Source organism: Ruditapes philippinarum, unplaced genomic scaffold, assembly GCF_026571515.1.
Source record: "Ruditapes philippinarum isolate M1 unplaced genomic scaffold, ASM2657151v2 ctg2534_1_1_1_1, whole genome shotgun sequence".
In the NCBI taxonomy this organism is placed as follows: Eukaryota; Metazoa; Mollusca; class Bivalvia; order Venerida; family Veneridae; genus Ruditapes; species Ruditapes philippinarum.
The window spans coordinates 58,833-75,581 of NW_026867293.1; the positions used below are offsets into that span (position 1 = coordinate 58,833).

General features: G+C 33.9%; 1 protein-coding gene across 1 annotated transcript; it reads left to right on the forward strand.

Moving 5' to 3' along the window:
- Positions 1–21: 21 nt before the first annotated feature.
- On the forward strand, positions 22–16,214 carry LOC132735561 (U4/U6.U5 small nuclear ribonucleoprotein 27 kDa protein-like). Its single transcript, XM_060722514.1, has 7 exons — positions 22–152; positions 3,058–3,117; positions 5,480–5,564; positions 6,030–6,142; positions 8,613–8,692; positions 9,415–9,476; positions 13,626–16,214. The coding sequence occupies exons 1-7, from the start codon at positions 119–121 to the stop codon at positions 13,678–13,680; spliced, it is 489 nt and encodes a 162-aa protein (XP_060578497.1). The 5' UTR covers positions 22–118; the 3' UTR covers positions 13,681–16,214.
- Positions 16,215–16,749: the final 535 nt, after the last annotated feature.

A 16,749-nucleotide genomic window follows, 5' to 3' on the forward strand; every position in this document is an offset into this window, starting at 1 on the left:
ATAGCGATAATTAAATATTTTTTATATAGTCTTGTGCATTATATCATAAGCTTCCGGTTTAAATTATCAAGAACGACAAATCTCGCTTACTCGTTATTTTTATTTAGAAAATACAAATATGCCAAGGAGCAGGAGTAGATCCCCAAAACGAGGTATAATTTATGACATATAATATGAAATCATTTGAATATACTCTATACGAAAGAATGTTTTGATTTAATTAAATTATGTAGAGATCTATTTGAAATCACAGACACTTGGGGTTTGGAGCTCAAAACGCCTTTAAAATCCAAATAAAATGCATATTTGTCAATCCCAGGACATGTACTGATCATATATATCAAAAAATCTTAATATATGCCGTTTTGAAAAAAAATCATATTTCAACAACTATAATAATACGCAAGATAAAAATGTTCGCCGGAAAAAATCCGCACCCCTACCGTCATAATCACCATGTATTTTTATCCATTTCCAATATTTTCACATAATCCTTTGGTCAATCGACACAGAAGATATTATTCTTCACGATGATGGTCAATTTTAAACTTCAACGGTAATATAAACAATGCAACAGCTGAAATAAACATCGTTATTGTTGCCGTTTTTTTCCAACGACAAAATCTTTCGATAAATTCAATGGACCAGACGGCTATGAACGAAGCTATCCGATTATGTGGTTCCCAAACTTAAAAGCGCTGCGCATTTTGCACACGGCAAAGCTGGGGCCACATAATCGGATAGCTTCGTTCATAGCCGTATGGTCCATTGAATTTATCGAAAGATTTTGTCGTTGAAAAAAAACGGCGATAATATTGATGTTTATTTAGGCTGTTGCGTTGTTTATATTACCGTTGAAGTTTAAAATTGACCATCATCGTGAAGAATTATATCTTCTGTGTCGATTGACCAAAGGATTATGTGAAAATATTGGAAATGGATTAAAATACATGGTGATTATGACGGTAGGGGTGCGGATTTTTCCGGCGAACATTTTTATCTTGTGTATTATTATAGATGTTGAAATATGAAATTTTTTCAAAACGGCTTATATTAAGTTTTTTTGATATATATGATCAGTACATGTGCTGGGATTGACAAATATGCATTTTATTTGGATTTTAAAGGCGTTTTGAGCTCCAAACCCCAAATGTCTGTGTTTGAAATAATTTTGTAAATTTCGTAGACCCAAAACATGCAAAACCATTGTGGCATCTTTACCTACTTTCTTTTTTCTTCTGATCATTAAAACCAATATGGCTCCTCCTGTACTTCATTAATAGTCAGAAAACACTCAGTAGATTTCACTGATATTGATTCTTTTACTATGCCAGCTCCAGTAGATTTAACTGATATTGAATCTTTTAGTTTTACTATGCCAGCTCCAGTCATACAGCAGGACAGCAGTCAATCAGAATACCTCCGCTTTTATCGTTATCTTGTAATTCGAAAAGTTGTGAAGTGTCAATTCAGTACTTCAGATGACAGTTTTCAAAACCATCACTATCTAGCAGGTACTCGCGTTACTGTCAAGCTGGCTTTGCGAACAGGCCCTTTGGGCCAGCTTTTCGAGCTCGCTATTAATACTGTCAATAAGATTGCATATCATACTGAGAAATATCAATTTAACCGGCTGATGTCAACCATGACACTTAGAAGTAACTCGTATGATGTAATTTGTGAGAACTGCTTGGAGTACTGGCTAGTCAAAATATATTGATGTGCCAAAGCTAGATGCAGAGATATTTTTGTTCTGGGTTAGAATCTTGCTTTTTGAGGCGAGATATTGCCCAGACACAAATAAACAAAATAGCACAATATCTTGTCCAGCAGTACAATTAGTTGGACTAGAGTCTGGCATGTACTATATTCAGAACATCTTTGTTGAAATGACATGATTTCAGTGCTCAAGATTTCTTTTTATAAATTTACTTTTTATTTTACATTACTTTTTTAAAAATAAAACCGTAGAACATTATAAGTCAGAAAATCACCTTTTATAATTTTGTAAAAAAAAAATTGTAAAAAAGTCAAAAGCCCATGGTATTGTTTTTGTAACTGTCCACACATATTTAAATGCACCCGTGGTCAGTGTCGTACTCATGTAGTCACATGAACAAAAAACAATTTGGAATGATGGCGGCGAAACGGTGAATATTTTCAGCTGTTGGAAATTGTTAGGTAGTTTAACTTTATGTTCTTAATAAATTTTTGTATGTTTATAATACTTGGCTATATAGTTTTATCAGCATATGTTTCACTTTACTTTAATTGAGTGCTTTATGAATGAATATGAGCATGCTATATTCCTGGCATGATTTTTGGTTATTTTTCCTAGATGGCATTGTCTTCAGCGTACATATCCTATCACAGTATAAAAATGGATACACTGAAGACCTTCAGCTAATGTGGCATTAAAGTTTTTGATCAGAGATTCAGACCAAACCTAACCAGAATAAGACACGCTCATTATTATTGAACATAAAACCTTTGTTTCAATTTGCAAATATCCTTTTCCTAATTAATTTCAGTGCATTAAATTGTATAATTTTTCAACATCGTTGTATATACTACATCTATATAGACTTTTTAAAGTAAAAAAAATATTAATTTAACATTGTCAATAAAATTGCATATTATACTGTGACAACATATAGAAAACTAATTTTGAACATAAACTACCTACATGTAACAATTCCTGATAGGTGAAAATAGACAGCATTTAACACATTTGTTTTTAACAGCTATTCCCAGACAACGTACCTGCTTAGTGTAATCATTAACGATTTTAAAGCAGTATGATGTAGATTTTGCCAAAATGTTTGATCATATGGCTACATTATACATGTATTGCATTCCCCCTAGAATTATTTTTCAGCCTGCATATCCAGACAAATAACCTTTCAACTCAAGAATCTGACAAGCAGGTATTGAACTTTATGCTCAAAAAGAGATTTAAAGAAAATTTGGGTATGGTTTTATCAGATTATTTTTGTTCCACATGTAATCAGTATATCCTTTATGTATTGCTTTTATGTAAATGTTTCTTTGATGCAGAAAGGAAAAGATCAAGGTCTAGAGAGAGAGAGAGATCCAGGGATAGAGAAAGGCACAGAAGTAAGTTTCTTTTCAATTTCAGTGATTTTTTTCTTCATTGAGGAAATACTGTGGTTTGGAGGTAAAATTTCATGGCAATTACTATCCTAGGGAAACAAAATTGCAAAAAAAAACCCAAAAATTAGGAATAAAACCATTTCCTTCTGATGAAAAAAGTGAAAAGAGCATAATTTTTGAATCAACAGTGAAATACAAATAACCATTTAGACTCAGGGTCCGAAATCAGTTTTTACAGAGAAATTTCAACTTGTTCCAAAGATCAAAACAGTGTCCCCTGCATTACAAATTTGATACTTTTGTTTGCTCAATTTTTATACGCCCGTTTGAAAAACAGGTTGTATTATTATAATTTCCCCCCTGGCGGGCTGGTTTACAGGCAGGCGGCGTCCAATTTTTGTCCGGAGCATATCTCCTACATGCATTGAGGAATTTGAATGAAACTTCATAGATATGTTCACCACTATGAGGAGTTACACCTTTATGAACCAGGTCTCTAGGTCAAAGGTTAAGGTCACACTTAGAGGTCAATGAAAAACGCTTGTCGGGGGCAAAACTTCTACATGGTTTTCAATATAACTTGGCACAAATGTTCACCATGGTGAGGAGGAGTGTCACATGCAAAATTAGGTCCCTGTGGTCAAGGTCACACATAGAGGTCAAAGTTCAGATAAAATATGAAAATGTGTATTTAGACCATTAAGTCATTTATTGAGGGGTTGAAACACAAATGATAATTATCATGACGACAGGTGTGAAACATGTAGTAATTTAGGTTAATATATGCAAGGTCAAGGTCACTAAGGGTGAAGAAATATAGAGATTTTGTCCATAGTATATCTCCTACACATACGAAGGGATACTAATGAAACTTCATTGAAATTTTTACCACTATGTGAAGCATTGTCATGCGCATAAGCCGGGTCTCTATGTCAAAGGTCAAGGTCACAGAGGTAATTGAAAAACGCTTGTCCGAAGCAAAACTTCTACATGCATAGAGGGATTTCAATATAACTTGGCACAAATGTTCACCATGGTGAGGGGGGTGGCACATGCAAAAATTAGGCCCCTGCAGCCAAGGTCAAGGTCACACATAGGGGCCAAAATTCTGATAAAAATATGAAAATGTGAATTCGGACTGTTTAGTCATCATTTATTAAGGGATTGAAACACATTAATGGTCATTATCATGACTACCATTGTGAAGCTAAGTATTGCGCACATAATCCAGGTCCCTGCTACCAAAGTCAAGGTCACATAGAGAGGTAAGTTTGTGTACTGGGACCATTTAGTCATTATTTATTGATGGATTGTAACACAAATGATAACTATCATGACTACAAGTGTGACACATGTAATTTAGGTTAATATTTTCAAGGTCAAGGTCACTAGAGATGATAAAATATTTAGATATTATCCAGAGCATATTGTCTATTTATATACATATTTATTACCCTTCCAGATTTTTTCCGCCTTTTTGATTGGATATTGATCACCCGAAAGAAATTGATATAACCGAGCCAGACGGGTAATATACACACTAAATTTCCCCGTTGGGTACCCAACGTTGTAAACAACAAGCGCTGAGGTGATGCGCGTACGGTTCGATTTTACGCGGTGTAAATTCCGATTTACAAGCTCTTTTTAACTGTCAAATGATAAATATTTACCAAAGTAGAGTAATGATACATATTACCATCAGTATCGAAAACAAATATGACCTTGTGAAAGCTTGATATTAATTACAAAAAAGTGCGTTCAATAGACTACTCCTTTTCTCTTGTTTACTTGTTAGGTACGGGAAAAATACGTCATGTATTTATGTGACGTCATGTTGTGACAAAGAGGTGCCCTAAAGGGAATCTTATTTCGACGTTTCATTTGAAACAGCAATGATTTTTAAAAAAATCGTCTAAACTCGGCAGGGGAAGGATAATAAAATTATTATTTTGGTTTTGGAGTGATATATGTGGATATATTACCTGCCAAGATAAAATATCACCCTCCCCTAACGGCTCGGGTGATATAAAATCTTAACAGGTAATATATCCACATATATCACTCCAAAACCAAAATAACATATACTATAATGCCCACATCCCTAACAAAAGCTTTTGTGACAGTCGTATTTTGCGACAATGTTGCCCTTGTTAAAATTTAAATCAACTTAACTACACATGAAACTTTTACTTTCTAAATTACACAAATTCTTCATAGTGATGGTTATGGATACACTTTTCTTGCAAATTTATGATTATTATGATGATGATTTATTACTAAATAAATTTTGTAACAGGGCAATACTTATATAAAATTATTCTTTGTATATGATAAATAGAAATATCAATATTTGTCTTTATTTAAGGACACAGAAGAAGTAGGTCAAGATCTAGGGACAAAGGTCGTAGAAGGTCAAGGTCAAGAGAGAGGAGACATGAGAGGGATGAAAGGTTTGTTTGTTTGTATAAGCATATAATATTTTGTATATGATATAGCCACAGTTCTCAGACATAAATGTGCCAGACGCATCCAAACTGAACAAATATCTGAAGCATTTTGATGTTTATTTTAGGCTAATTTAGATGATTTTTACATAGTGCCAAACTTATATTCTTTTGATAAACAGTTTTTACCAAACGCTTTCAAATAATTTCGGAGACTCCACATCATAAGATAAGCTTATGTAAAATGTTTCAGTAATTTTGAACACTTATTAATATGATATTTATATGAATAACTAAATTAAAATGCTCTTTTTCATTTTAGTTATGAAGTTTGTCCTTACTTAATACTTATATGTTGGTATACAGCTGTTGTTAATGCAGTGTACAGTGTTACTCAAAACCTTTCTAAATAGTGAATATTTTATTTCAAAACTAACACAAATTTATTAGACAGAATTTGTATATTTATAGACGTCGTGACCGTAGTGACAGTCACAGGGATCGTGGTCGTGGGCGGAAACCAGAAGAGGAATCGGACGATGATGAGCTAATATTCTTATCAGTTGAAAAACCTCCTGTATCAGGTATGGCTTGAAATTTTATCATTTATTTCAGCTTAAGTTAAAGGTTTTAGTGTATCAGTCCACCTTTTTTTCCACATTCATTATGATTATGGGAGTTATGACTGTACCAGTATAATTATATGGGAGTGTTAGCCAAATGGTAATAAGATGTTTGCCTTTCGACCAAGGGATAAAAGGTTCGAGTCCTACAGGTGAAGACAAAATTTCGTTGTATAATACCAGTGACTGGTTGGTTTTAGAAGACATACGCAAGTGTGATTGATATAAGTTTAAAGATTTTATAAGGAATCTGCACAGCTTTTATGGCAGTACATTATCAGTTTTTGTGTCGCCTTGAAAAAGGCGACATATAGGGGTTACTTTTGTCGGCGGTGTCGGCGTCGTTGTCGGCGTCCCCTTAAGCTTGTCCGGAGCATAAGTCAGTCATTATAAGTCGGATTGACTTCAAACTTGGTATGCATGCTTCTTACAATGACCCGAAGTGCAGTGCACAAGAACCGGTACTCTGCACTCCTTATTTTTTGAGTTATTGCCCTTTGTTAATTTTCATACTTTATTTTTGTCCAGGCCATTTCTCCTAAAGTATCAAATCTATGGACTTGAAACTTCATAGGATGATAGATCTCATTAAGAAGAAGTGCAGTGCACAAGAACTGGTACTCTGCATTTCTTATTTTTTGAGTTATTGCCCTTTGTTAATTTTCATACTTTATTTTTGTCCGGGCCATTTCTCCTCAAGTATAAAAGCTATGGACTTGAAACTTCATAGGATGATAGATCTCATTAAGGAGAAGTGCAGTGCACAAGAACTGGTACTCTGCATTTCTTATTTTTTGAGTTATTGCCCTTTGTTTATTTTCATACTTTATTTTTGTCCAGGCCATTTCTCCTTAAGTATAAAAGCTATGGACATGAAACTTCATAGGATGATAGATCTCATTAAGAAGAAGTGCAGTGCCCAAGAACTGGTACTCTGCATTTCTTATTTTTTGAGTTATTGCCCTTGTTAATTTTCAAACTTTATTATTGTCCAGGCCATTTCTCATAAATTATAAAAGCTTTTGACTTGAAAACTTAGTAGGATGATAGATCTTATTGAGGCCATCCTTAAAAAAATGTTTGTTTGCAGTAACCCGACCCAGAATTTTCAAGGTGGGTAGGTAGGTTGATTTTTTTTTTTTTTTTATTGAACTAATAAACATGGAATTTCAAAATGCTGGACAATTTATGCTTTGATAATCTGGTAACAATTAATAAATTAATAAATGAATTCTAATTAAATAATACCTACATTTTATTTCTTCTATTAACCTTTAAAAGAACAAAAACAAAGCACAAGGTATAATTTTCTGATTAATAAAAAAATTTTTTTTATCCAGACCATGAAAAAAACTTTTGAGTAGGGGCAAATTTTGTGAGTCGGTAGCGTTACTGCAAACAAACATTTTTTTAAGGATGGCCTGATACTGAGAAGTGCAATGCATAGAAACTGCTGCTCTGCATTTCTTATTTTTTGAGCTATTGCCCTTTGTTGATTTTCAAATATCATTTTTGTCCTGGCCATTTCTCCTAAACTATATTGTTCACAAGGTGACACATCCGACTCGCGGAGTTCTAGTTTGCAATATAAACCTCACATAACAGGTCAGGTTATATATGCACCATTTATATAGGTCATATAACCTGTAAAAAATCTTTACAACTAATTAGATTAGCAGTTGTAAGCTTATATAAGGGTTCTATATATAGCAAACAATTCATACACAGCAATATAACCTGCCTATAATTTATATAATGAATTTACAAATGCAACACTATTATATTCTTTGATTAGAATAAAATTAATTCAGATATTTGCAGCAGCAGCAGTGTGTATAAATAATATACTAGTAGACATCACAATTGCCCAATGAAATTCATTGTTACAAATATGCAGTAATATAATGTTTGTAAAGATTTTAGTCCGGTTATATAATGATATTGTCTGAAAATTAACATCAAAATTAACAAAGCCAGCCCGCATAGCTCAATCGGTTAGAGCGCGAGACTTGTAATCTCGACATTGTGGGTTCGATTCCCGGGCTGGCCAACTAAAATTACTAATCAGTCTTTCGGATGAGACTTTAAATCGAGGTCCCGTGTATGGGTGCTTAAACACTTGGCACGCTAAAGAACCAGGAGAAGCTTCTGGAATTGGGGCATCTTTCTGTATCTGTAATTGCACTATCCTCCGAAAAATAAAATGACTAATACTCTTCTGGAGGGCTCGCCCATATGGGCAACCGGTGGCGAGTATAAATAAACGCAAATACACACACACATTAACATTACAAGCATGTAGTATCTGTTAATGAACATACAATACCTTTGAATGAATGCTTAAGTGATAAGGGTACACTTGTATTATGTATTGTCGTTGTGTATCAGAAATTACTTAAACTTATGATGTTATTTATCATTTTGTTCACAGAGGAGGATTTACAGAATATGCCTGAAGATGAGCAGGAACTTATGAAAGTAATGGGCTTCTCAGGATTCGATACAACTAAAGTATGTATAACTTGTCTTAATTAACTTTATGGACACTAGACATTGGTCATGAATTATAGAATTTTAAGATTCAAGAAATCTGTCTCTTTTCAAGTTTAAAAAAATTTATGATTGTTTGAATTTTTTAGCTCAACTAATCTTCACTTTTGCCAGACTCTGGTTTAAATTATCAAGCACTGAGAATAGTGAAGTGCACTGTCCTTATGAAAGCTGTTGTTATGTATCTAAATTCTTCATATAAAGTTTGAAATAGGAGGTTATGATTTCAGATGGGCCTGGTATTTTGATCAAACTCTACATTAAGATGCTGTCTGTCTGTCTGTCTGTAGAGTAATCAAGCAGTGAAATGTGGGGCCATCTGTGTCCTTTCAACACTTTTCTAGTTACGTTTATTATCAATTATAATAATTTTTCATGGTATTATATGTGCCGCATCACGACAAAACCCAACATAATGGGTTTGCGACCAGCATGGATCTAGACCAGCTTGCGCATCCACGCAGTCTGATCAGGATCCATGCCCCTATAGCAAGTAGAGAAACTGATAGTGAACAGCATGGATCCTGATCAGACTGCGCATCCCGCGGATGCGCAGGCTGGTCTGGATCCATGCTGGTCGCAAACCCGTTCTGTTTGTTTTGTCATGACAAGGCTTATATGCTTGCACTGTAGACTTATTTAAAATAAACATTTACAATATGAGAATTATTTTCTTATTGCAGGATAAACAAGTTGTTGGCAATGAACACTATTCAGCAAATATTTGCAAGAAAAGACGTTATAGGTAATTGTAAAAAAATTTGTTGTCTTCGTTGACATTTTGAATTTTTAGATATATTACTACATGTATCTAGAAATTGATATCATCTTGTCTTCCTGACCAAGTAATTATATTAAATCACTTGCTTCTGAGTGGCCTTTGGATTCTAGATTAAAGTTTTGGTGCAGTAAAATATTTTTCACTATAACTTTGTCATTTCTTAAGGTATCAACTTCAAACTTCAAATATATGTTCCTTATCATCAACCACATCTTAAGTGACAATGGTCATAACTCTAGCACTAATATTTTCAGATTTATCTCCCCTTGAACTTAGAATTTTCCTCAAAAAATACTATTTCTTACTGTTTCTTCTTTATTTCCTAAGGGATCAACCTCATACTTCAAATATATTTACATTATCATCATCCCCATCTTATGTGACAATGTTCATAACTCTAGCACCAATATTTTCAGATTTATCTCCCCTTGAACTTAGAATTTTCCTTAAAAAATACTATTTTTTACTGATACTTCTTTATTTCTTAAGGGATCAACGTCATACTTCAAATATATGTACCTTATCATCATCCCCATCTTATGTGACAAGGTTCATAACTCTAGCACCAATATTTTCAGATTTATCTCCCCTTGAACTTAGAATTGTCCTAAAAAAATACTATTTCTTACTGTTTCTTCTTTATTTCTTAAGGGATCAACCTCATACTTCAAATATATTTACATTATCATCATCCCCATCTTATGTGACAATGTTCATAACTCTAGCACCAATATTTTTAGATTTATCTCCCTTTGAACTTAGAATTTTCCATACAAAATATTATTTTTTACTGTAACTTATTTATTTCTGATGGGATCAACTTCATACTTCAAATATATTTACGTTATCATCATCCACATCTTATGTGACAAGGTTCATAACTCTAGCACCAATATTGCAAGAATTATCTCCCCATAAACTTAGATTTATTTACTAGAAAAATGTTATTTTTTATTTTAACTTTTTTATTTTTAAAGGTATCTACCTCAAACTTCAAATACTTATTCCTTATAATCATTTACATTTTATGTGACAATGTTCATAACTCTTGAAGCAATATTTACAGAGTGACAGGGTGAGCTCTTGTGATCGCTTTTCGTCCGGCGTCCGTCCATCCGGCGTCCGTCCGTCCGTCAGTAAACTGTTGCTTTAAATGACATCTCCTCATAAACCACTGAGCCAATTTCATCCAAACTTCACAGGAATGTTCCTTTGGTGGTCACTTTTAAAAATTGTTCAAAGAATTTAATTCAATGCAGAACTCTGGTTGCCATGGCAACCGAAAGAAAAATCTTTGAATATCTTCTTTTAAACAACCCTAAGAGCTAGAGCTATGATATTTGGCATGAAACATCTTCTAGTGAGTGTCTACCAAGTTTGTTCAAATAAAAGCCCTTGGGTCAAAATTGGCCCCGCCCCAGGGGGTCATTGATTTTCCCTATATGCATATAGTAAAAACTTAAAAAATCTTCTTTTAAAGAACCGTAAGAGCTAGAGCTAAGATATTTAACATGAAACATCTTCTAGTGAGTGTCTACCAAGTTTGTTCAAATAAAAGCCCTGGGGTCAAAATTGGCCCCGCCCTGGGGGGTCATTGATTTTCCCTATATGCATATAGTAAAAACTTAAAAAATCTTCTTTTAAAGAACCATAAGAGCTAGAGCTTAGATATTTAGCATGAAACATCTTCTAGTGAATGTCTACCAAGTTTGTTCAAATAAAAGCCCTGGGGTCAAAATTGGCCCGGCCCCAGGGGGTCATTGATTTTCCCTATATGCATATAGTAAAAACTTAAAAAATCTTCTTTTAAAGAACCCAAAAAGCTAGAGCTAAGATATTTGGCATGAAACATCTTCTAGTGAGTGTCTACCAAGTTTGTTCAAATTAAAGCCCTGGGGTCAAAATTGGCCCCACCCCAGGGGGTCATTGATTTTCCCTATATGCATATAGTAAAAACTTAAAAAATCTTCTTTTAAAGAACCGTAAGAGCTAGAGCTTAGATATTTAGCATGAAACATCTTCTAGTGAATGTCTACCAAGTTTGTTCAAATAAAAGCCCTGGGGTCAAAATTGGCCCCGCCCCAGGGGGTCATTGATTTTCCCTATATGCATATAGTAAAAACTTAAAAAATCTTCTTTTAAAGAACACAAAGAGCTAGAGCTAAGATATTAAGCATGAAACATCTTCTAGTGAGTGTCTACCAAGTTTGTTCAAATTAAAGCCCTGGGGTCAAAATTGGCCCCGCCCCGGGGGGTCATTGATTTTCCCTATATGCATATAGTAAAAACTTAAAAAACCTTCTTTTAAAGAACCATAAGAGCTACAGCTTAGATATTTGGCATGAAACATCTTCTAGTGAATGTCTACCAAGTTTGTTCAAATAAAAGCCCTGGGGTCATAATTGACCCCGCCCCAGGGGGTCATAGATTTTCCCTATATGCATATAGTAAAAACTTAAAAAATCTTCTTTTAAAGAACACAAAGAGCTAGAGCTAAGATATTTAGCATGAAACATCTTCTAATGAGTGTTTAGTAAGTTTGTTCAAATAAAAGCCCTGGGGTCAAAATTGGCCCCGCCCCAGGGGGTCATTGATTTTCCCTATATGCATATAGTAAAAACTTAAAAAATCTTCTTTTAAAGAACTCAAAGAGCTAGAGCTAAGATATTTAGCATGAAACATGTTCTAATGGGTGTCTACCAAGTATGTTCAAATAAAAGCCCTTGGGTCAAAACTGGCCCCGCCCGGGGGGGGTCATTGATTTTCCTTATATGTGTTTAGCAAAAACTTAAAAATCTTCTTTAAAAAAACCCAAATAGCTAGAGTTTAGATATTAAGCATGAAACATCTTTAAGTAAATATCTACAAAGTTTGTTCAAATAAAAGCCCGGGGGTCAAAACTGGCCCTGCCCCAGGGATGTCATTGTTTTTAACTATATGTGTATAGTAAAAACCTTAAAAAATCTTCTTTTGAAAAACCCAATGAGCTAGAACTTTGATGTTTAGCATGAAACATCTTCTTATGGGTGTCTACCAAGTCTGTTCAAATAAACAAATAAAAGCCCTTGGGTAAAAATTGGGCTGGGGGGGTGGGGGGGGGGGGGCTTTATACAGGTGAGCGACCTCAGGGCCATCATGGCCCTCTTAAGATATCTACTTCAAACTTCAAATATATATTTCTTATTATTACACAAATGTTGTGTGGCAAGGTCCATAACTCTTGCATGACTATTTCTAGAATTATTCCCCTTGATCTTAGAATTGATGTTAACAAATGTTATATTTTTACTATAACTTAACTTAATTATACATAATTGATTTTTCTTTCATAGTTTTGTCCTCCTTACTGCGTCCAGCATTTTATTAGTCGAGCTTCGCTGTCTCCTGTGACAGCTCTTGTTAGTTAATCTAGACTATCTTTCTATCTTTAAAAAAGATATGTTCAATTCTTTTTATTCTTCACTGCTGTATTAAGAGATGTACTACAGGACGTGTCTTCTTACTCCACCAGTTAAGTTTAATACTATTAAAAGCCAACATATGATTTTCAAAGTGTTAGTGTGACTTAAAACCAGACAACATCAACAACAAGTTACAAGATAGAAAATAGTGTTGAGCAATGGACAGGTTAATACAGAAAAATACAGTTTTTGATACAGATTTGATTTGCCCTTGTCCACCAGACCTGCTGTCAGTAGGTAGATTAACTGTGAAATGTTCGGGCATCTGTGTCTCTGTATCCTATGGACACATTTGAGCCGCGTCATGAAAAAAACCAACATAGTGCGTTTGCGACCAGCATGGATCATGACCAGCCTGCGCATCTGCGCAGTCTGATCAGGATCCATGCTGTTTGCTTACCAACTCTATTTCAAGTAGAGAAACTGATAGCGAACAGCATGGATCCTGATCAGACTGCGCTGATGTGCTGGCTGGTTTGGATCCATGCTGGTCGCAAAGGCATGTTGGTTTTGTCATGACGCAGCTCATTTGTAGATTTTGTGTGTGTCTTTAATATAATTTTGTTAGATCAAAAGTAATTTTTTTAAGAACATAATAGAAAACAAGACAGTAAACAAAATCTTATTATACAGTATTATTATTATTTTTCAGACAATACATGAACAGAAAAGGGGGATTCAATCGACCATTGGATTTTATAGCTTGATATTGTGTTAGGATCTCAGACTACCAAGACTAAATGTGTATCAAAATTGGTGGTTTAAAAACAAAACTTGATGGTTTAAGATTTTACAGAATTATGGTTATTTCAGTGATTTGACAAAATTTGTGTTAGTCAAGACAAGTAAAATGAATGTGCTTAAACGCTACTGTTATTTTACCTACATATAAGAGTTTGACACTTTGTGTGTTTTTAGCTCGACTATAGGATAAGAATAAGTAGAGCTATTGTAGTCACCCGAGCGTCGGCATAACCACTTATGTTAAAGTTTTTGTAATAGTTCAAATATTTTCCAAGTCCATTGACATATGGCTTTGAAACTTTGCACACTTGTTCACCATCATGACCCCAACCTGTAGACAGGAGGAGGTAACTCTATCAAGCATTTTGACAGAATTATGCCCCTTTTTTGACTTAGAATTTACGTTAAAGTTTTTGTAATAGTTCAAATATTTTCAAAGTCCATTGACTTATGGCTTTGAAACTTTGCACACTTGTTCACCATCATAACCCCAACCTGTAAACAGGAGGAGGTAACTCTATCAAGCATTTTGACAGAATTATGCCCCTTTTTCGACTTAGGATTTATGTTAAAGTTTTTGTAATACCGCAAATATTTTCAAAGTCCATTGATATATGTCTTTGAAACTTTGCACACTTGTTCACCATCATAACCCCAACCTGTAAACAGGAGGAGGTAACTCTATCAAGCATTTTGACAGAATTATGCCCCTTTTTCGACTTGGAATTTGCGTTGAAGTTTCTGTAATACCTCAAATATTTTCAAAGTCCATTGACATATGGCTTTGAAACTTTGCACACTTGTTCACCATCATCACCCCAACCTGTAAACTGGAGGAGGTAACTGTATCAAGCATATTTTTTTTTACTATCAAGCACTAAGAATAGTCAAGCGTTGCTGTCCTACCGACAGCTCTTGTTTATCATGTAATACTTTAAAGGCACATTATGCCTTAGGAAGAAATACCCTTCTTAAATGGGGCAAACATGAGTTTTATAATGTTTAATTAATAGTTTTATAGCATGTTAGAAAGAGGGTTAGAATGTGAAATTTTTTGTGAGAAAAGTACTGTACTAATTGCTAAAAAGCTACAGAAGCAAAGATGGTTGAGGTAATTGGCCGATGAGTAAAATTTGGAAACAAAAACATAACATTGAAAATAAGCTCTTGAGAAGCAAAAATAAAAACATTTCTTTGATGTAATAGGCCTTTAAATCCCTAGTTTGCATAATTTTAAGTCTGAGGTTTTGTGAAAAATATGTAGATCTAGTGTTTTGCAGAAAATAGCTGAAATATCACAGTGAATTACATCTTTTAAATATTGTTAGAGAATTGTCAAAATATAATCACAATTAAGTCAACTGTATGTAGAATAGTGATATGAAAACTTTAAGTAGAAATACAATTTTTTCAGATTTTTTCAGATTTTTATGAGCATTTATGCAAACATATTAAAATTGCACATCTCAAAGAAATTAGAACATAAACAGTGTGCTGTCATGAACAAAGAAGAAAAATGAAATCACTGTGCCATGTCTGTCAGACATATACAATTCATTGTGTACCATGCTTTGTGATTGCAGGCACATGTTTCCTCTATTTGCTGTACCTTTCTTTGGAGCCTACATGTATATATTTTATCTTGTACCATTGTTGCAAAAATAAAAAGTATACTTGAGTTGCGTCACGACAAAACCAACATAGTGCATTTGTGACCAGCATGGATCCAGACCAGCCTGCGCTTCCGCACAGTCTGATCAGGATCCATGCTGTTCGCTATCAGTTTCTCTACATGTAATAGGGTTGGTAAGCGAACATCATGGATCCTGATCAGACTGTGCGGATGCGCAGGTTGGTCTGGATCCATGCTGGTCGCAAACCCACTATGTTGTTTTTGTCATGACACGGCTCACTTGTTGATTGTGGTAATTTGAGTGCATAAGTTCTTTTGCCACCAGTATAGAACCAGGCTAGTTTGAACACCTGTTCAGTCTGACCAGGCTATTTATACTGTTAGTAACTGAATTTTGTTGGCAGTCTCCTGGAGTAGACCCTTATGTATATTTCAGAAGTAAAACTTGTATATAATACATTAAAGAAAATTGAATGAACCTTATATATACATTACTCCTGGTTTAGACCCCAAGGTCTATTCCAGGATATAGCCATTTTGTATTTTGATATGGAAATCTATTTTCAAATGGGAACTGTTTCAAATTAAAATTAAGCCTAATCCATTTCACAAATTACACAGATAACTGAATAAATATCTTGAATCTTGAGGTACAAGTCTTTAGCAAGTTTTTAGATCTGTATGTAATAGTATGTTTTTTATCATTTATTCAAGCAATTTCATTGTACCATTAACACAATTTTTTATTCAAATATTGTCATCGGTACCATTTTACCATCCTGTCATCATTGAGCACTTATAAGAAATGTTCATGTATATATTACCTGTTGTGTAAATTAAAAAAAATAAAGTTAAAAAATAAAACATTTGTGTACAAATATTCACTATTGTCATACCTTACCCAAATAAACCTTTTGAATAAAGGTCACTTGCTTAAGTAGTATAAAGAATTAAAAGTTTATTATACGGTATTTGAAAATCAAAATTTTACTAATTACCATTTTTTCATCAGTCAACACAGATTGTTTAAAAAGCTGTTAATTTATCTGAAATATTAAAAAAGTTTTGAACTTTATTTAAAAGGTCATTTTTAAAAAAAAAAAAGATTATTAAAACAGTAATATTATGGGTATGAATAGATCTATGTTATTATTTGTTTGAAATGACTCTCATTTGTAAAAGAAAATAAATTCAAAAAATTAAAGTGATCAGTTTTGTTCTTATTATCTTTAATCTTTGGAAATCCCACAAAATGGTTAGTTTTAGATTGAGCCAGAGACTATAACATTGGTGGTACCTAAGTGGTTTCCTCCCATGATATGGTCAGCCAAATTAAACAGAATTTTAATTTTCCCTTGAACTTAATTTAATCCTTCAGTTTTCAGCAACTTTAACATTC

Coding starts and splice junctions, on each gene's coding strand:
- LOC132735561 (XM_060722514.1), top strand. CDS start 119: ATGCCAAGGAGCAGGAGTAGATCCCCAAAACGAG. Junction 6,143..8,612: donor TGAAAAACCTCCTGTATCAG/GTATGGCTTGAA, acceptor TTTTGTTCACAG/AGGAGGATTTACAGAATATG. Junction 9,477..13,625: donor TGCAAGAAAAGACGTTATAG/GTAATTGTAAAA, acceptor ATTATTTTTCAG/ACAATACATGAACAGAAAAG.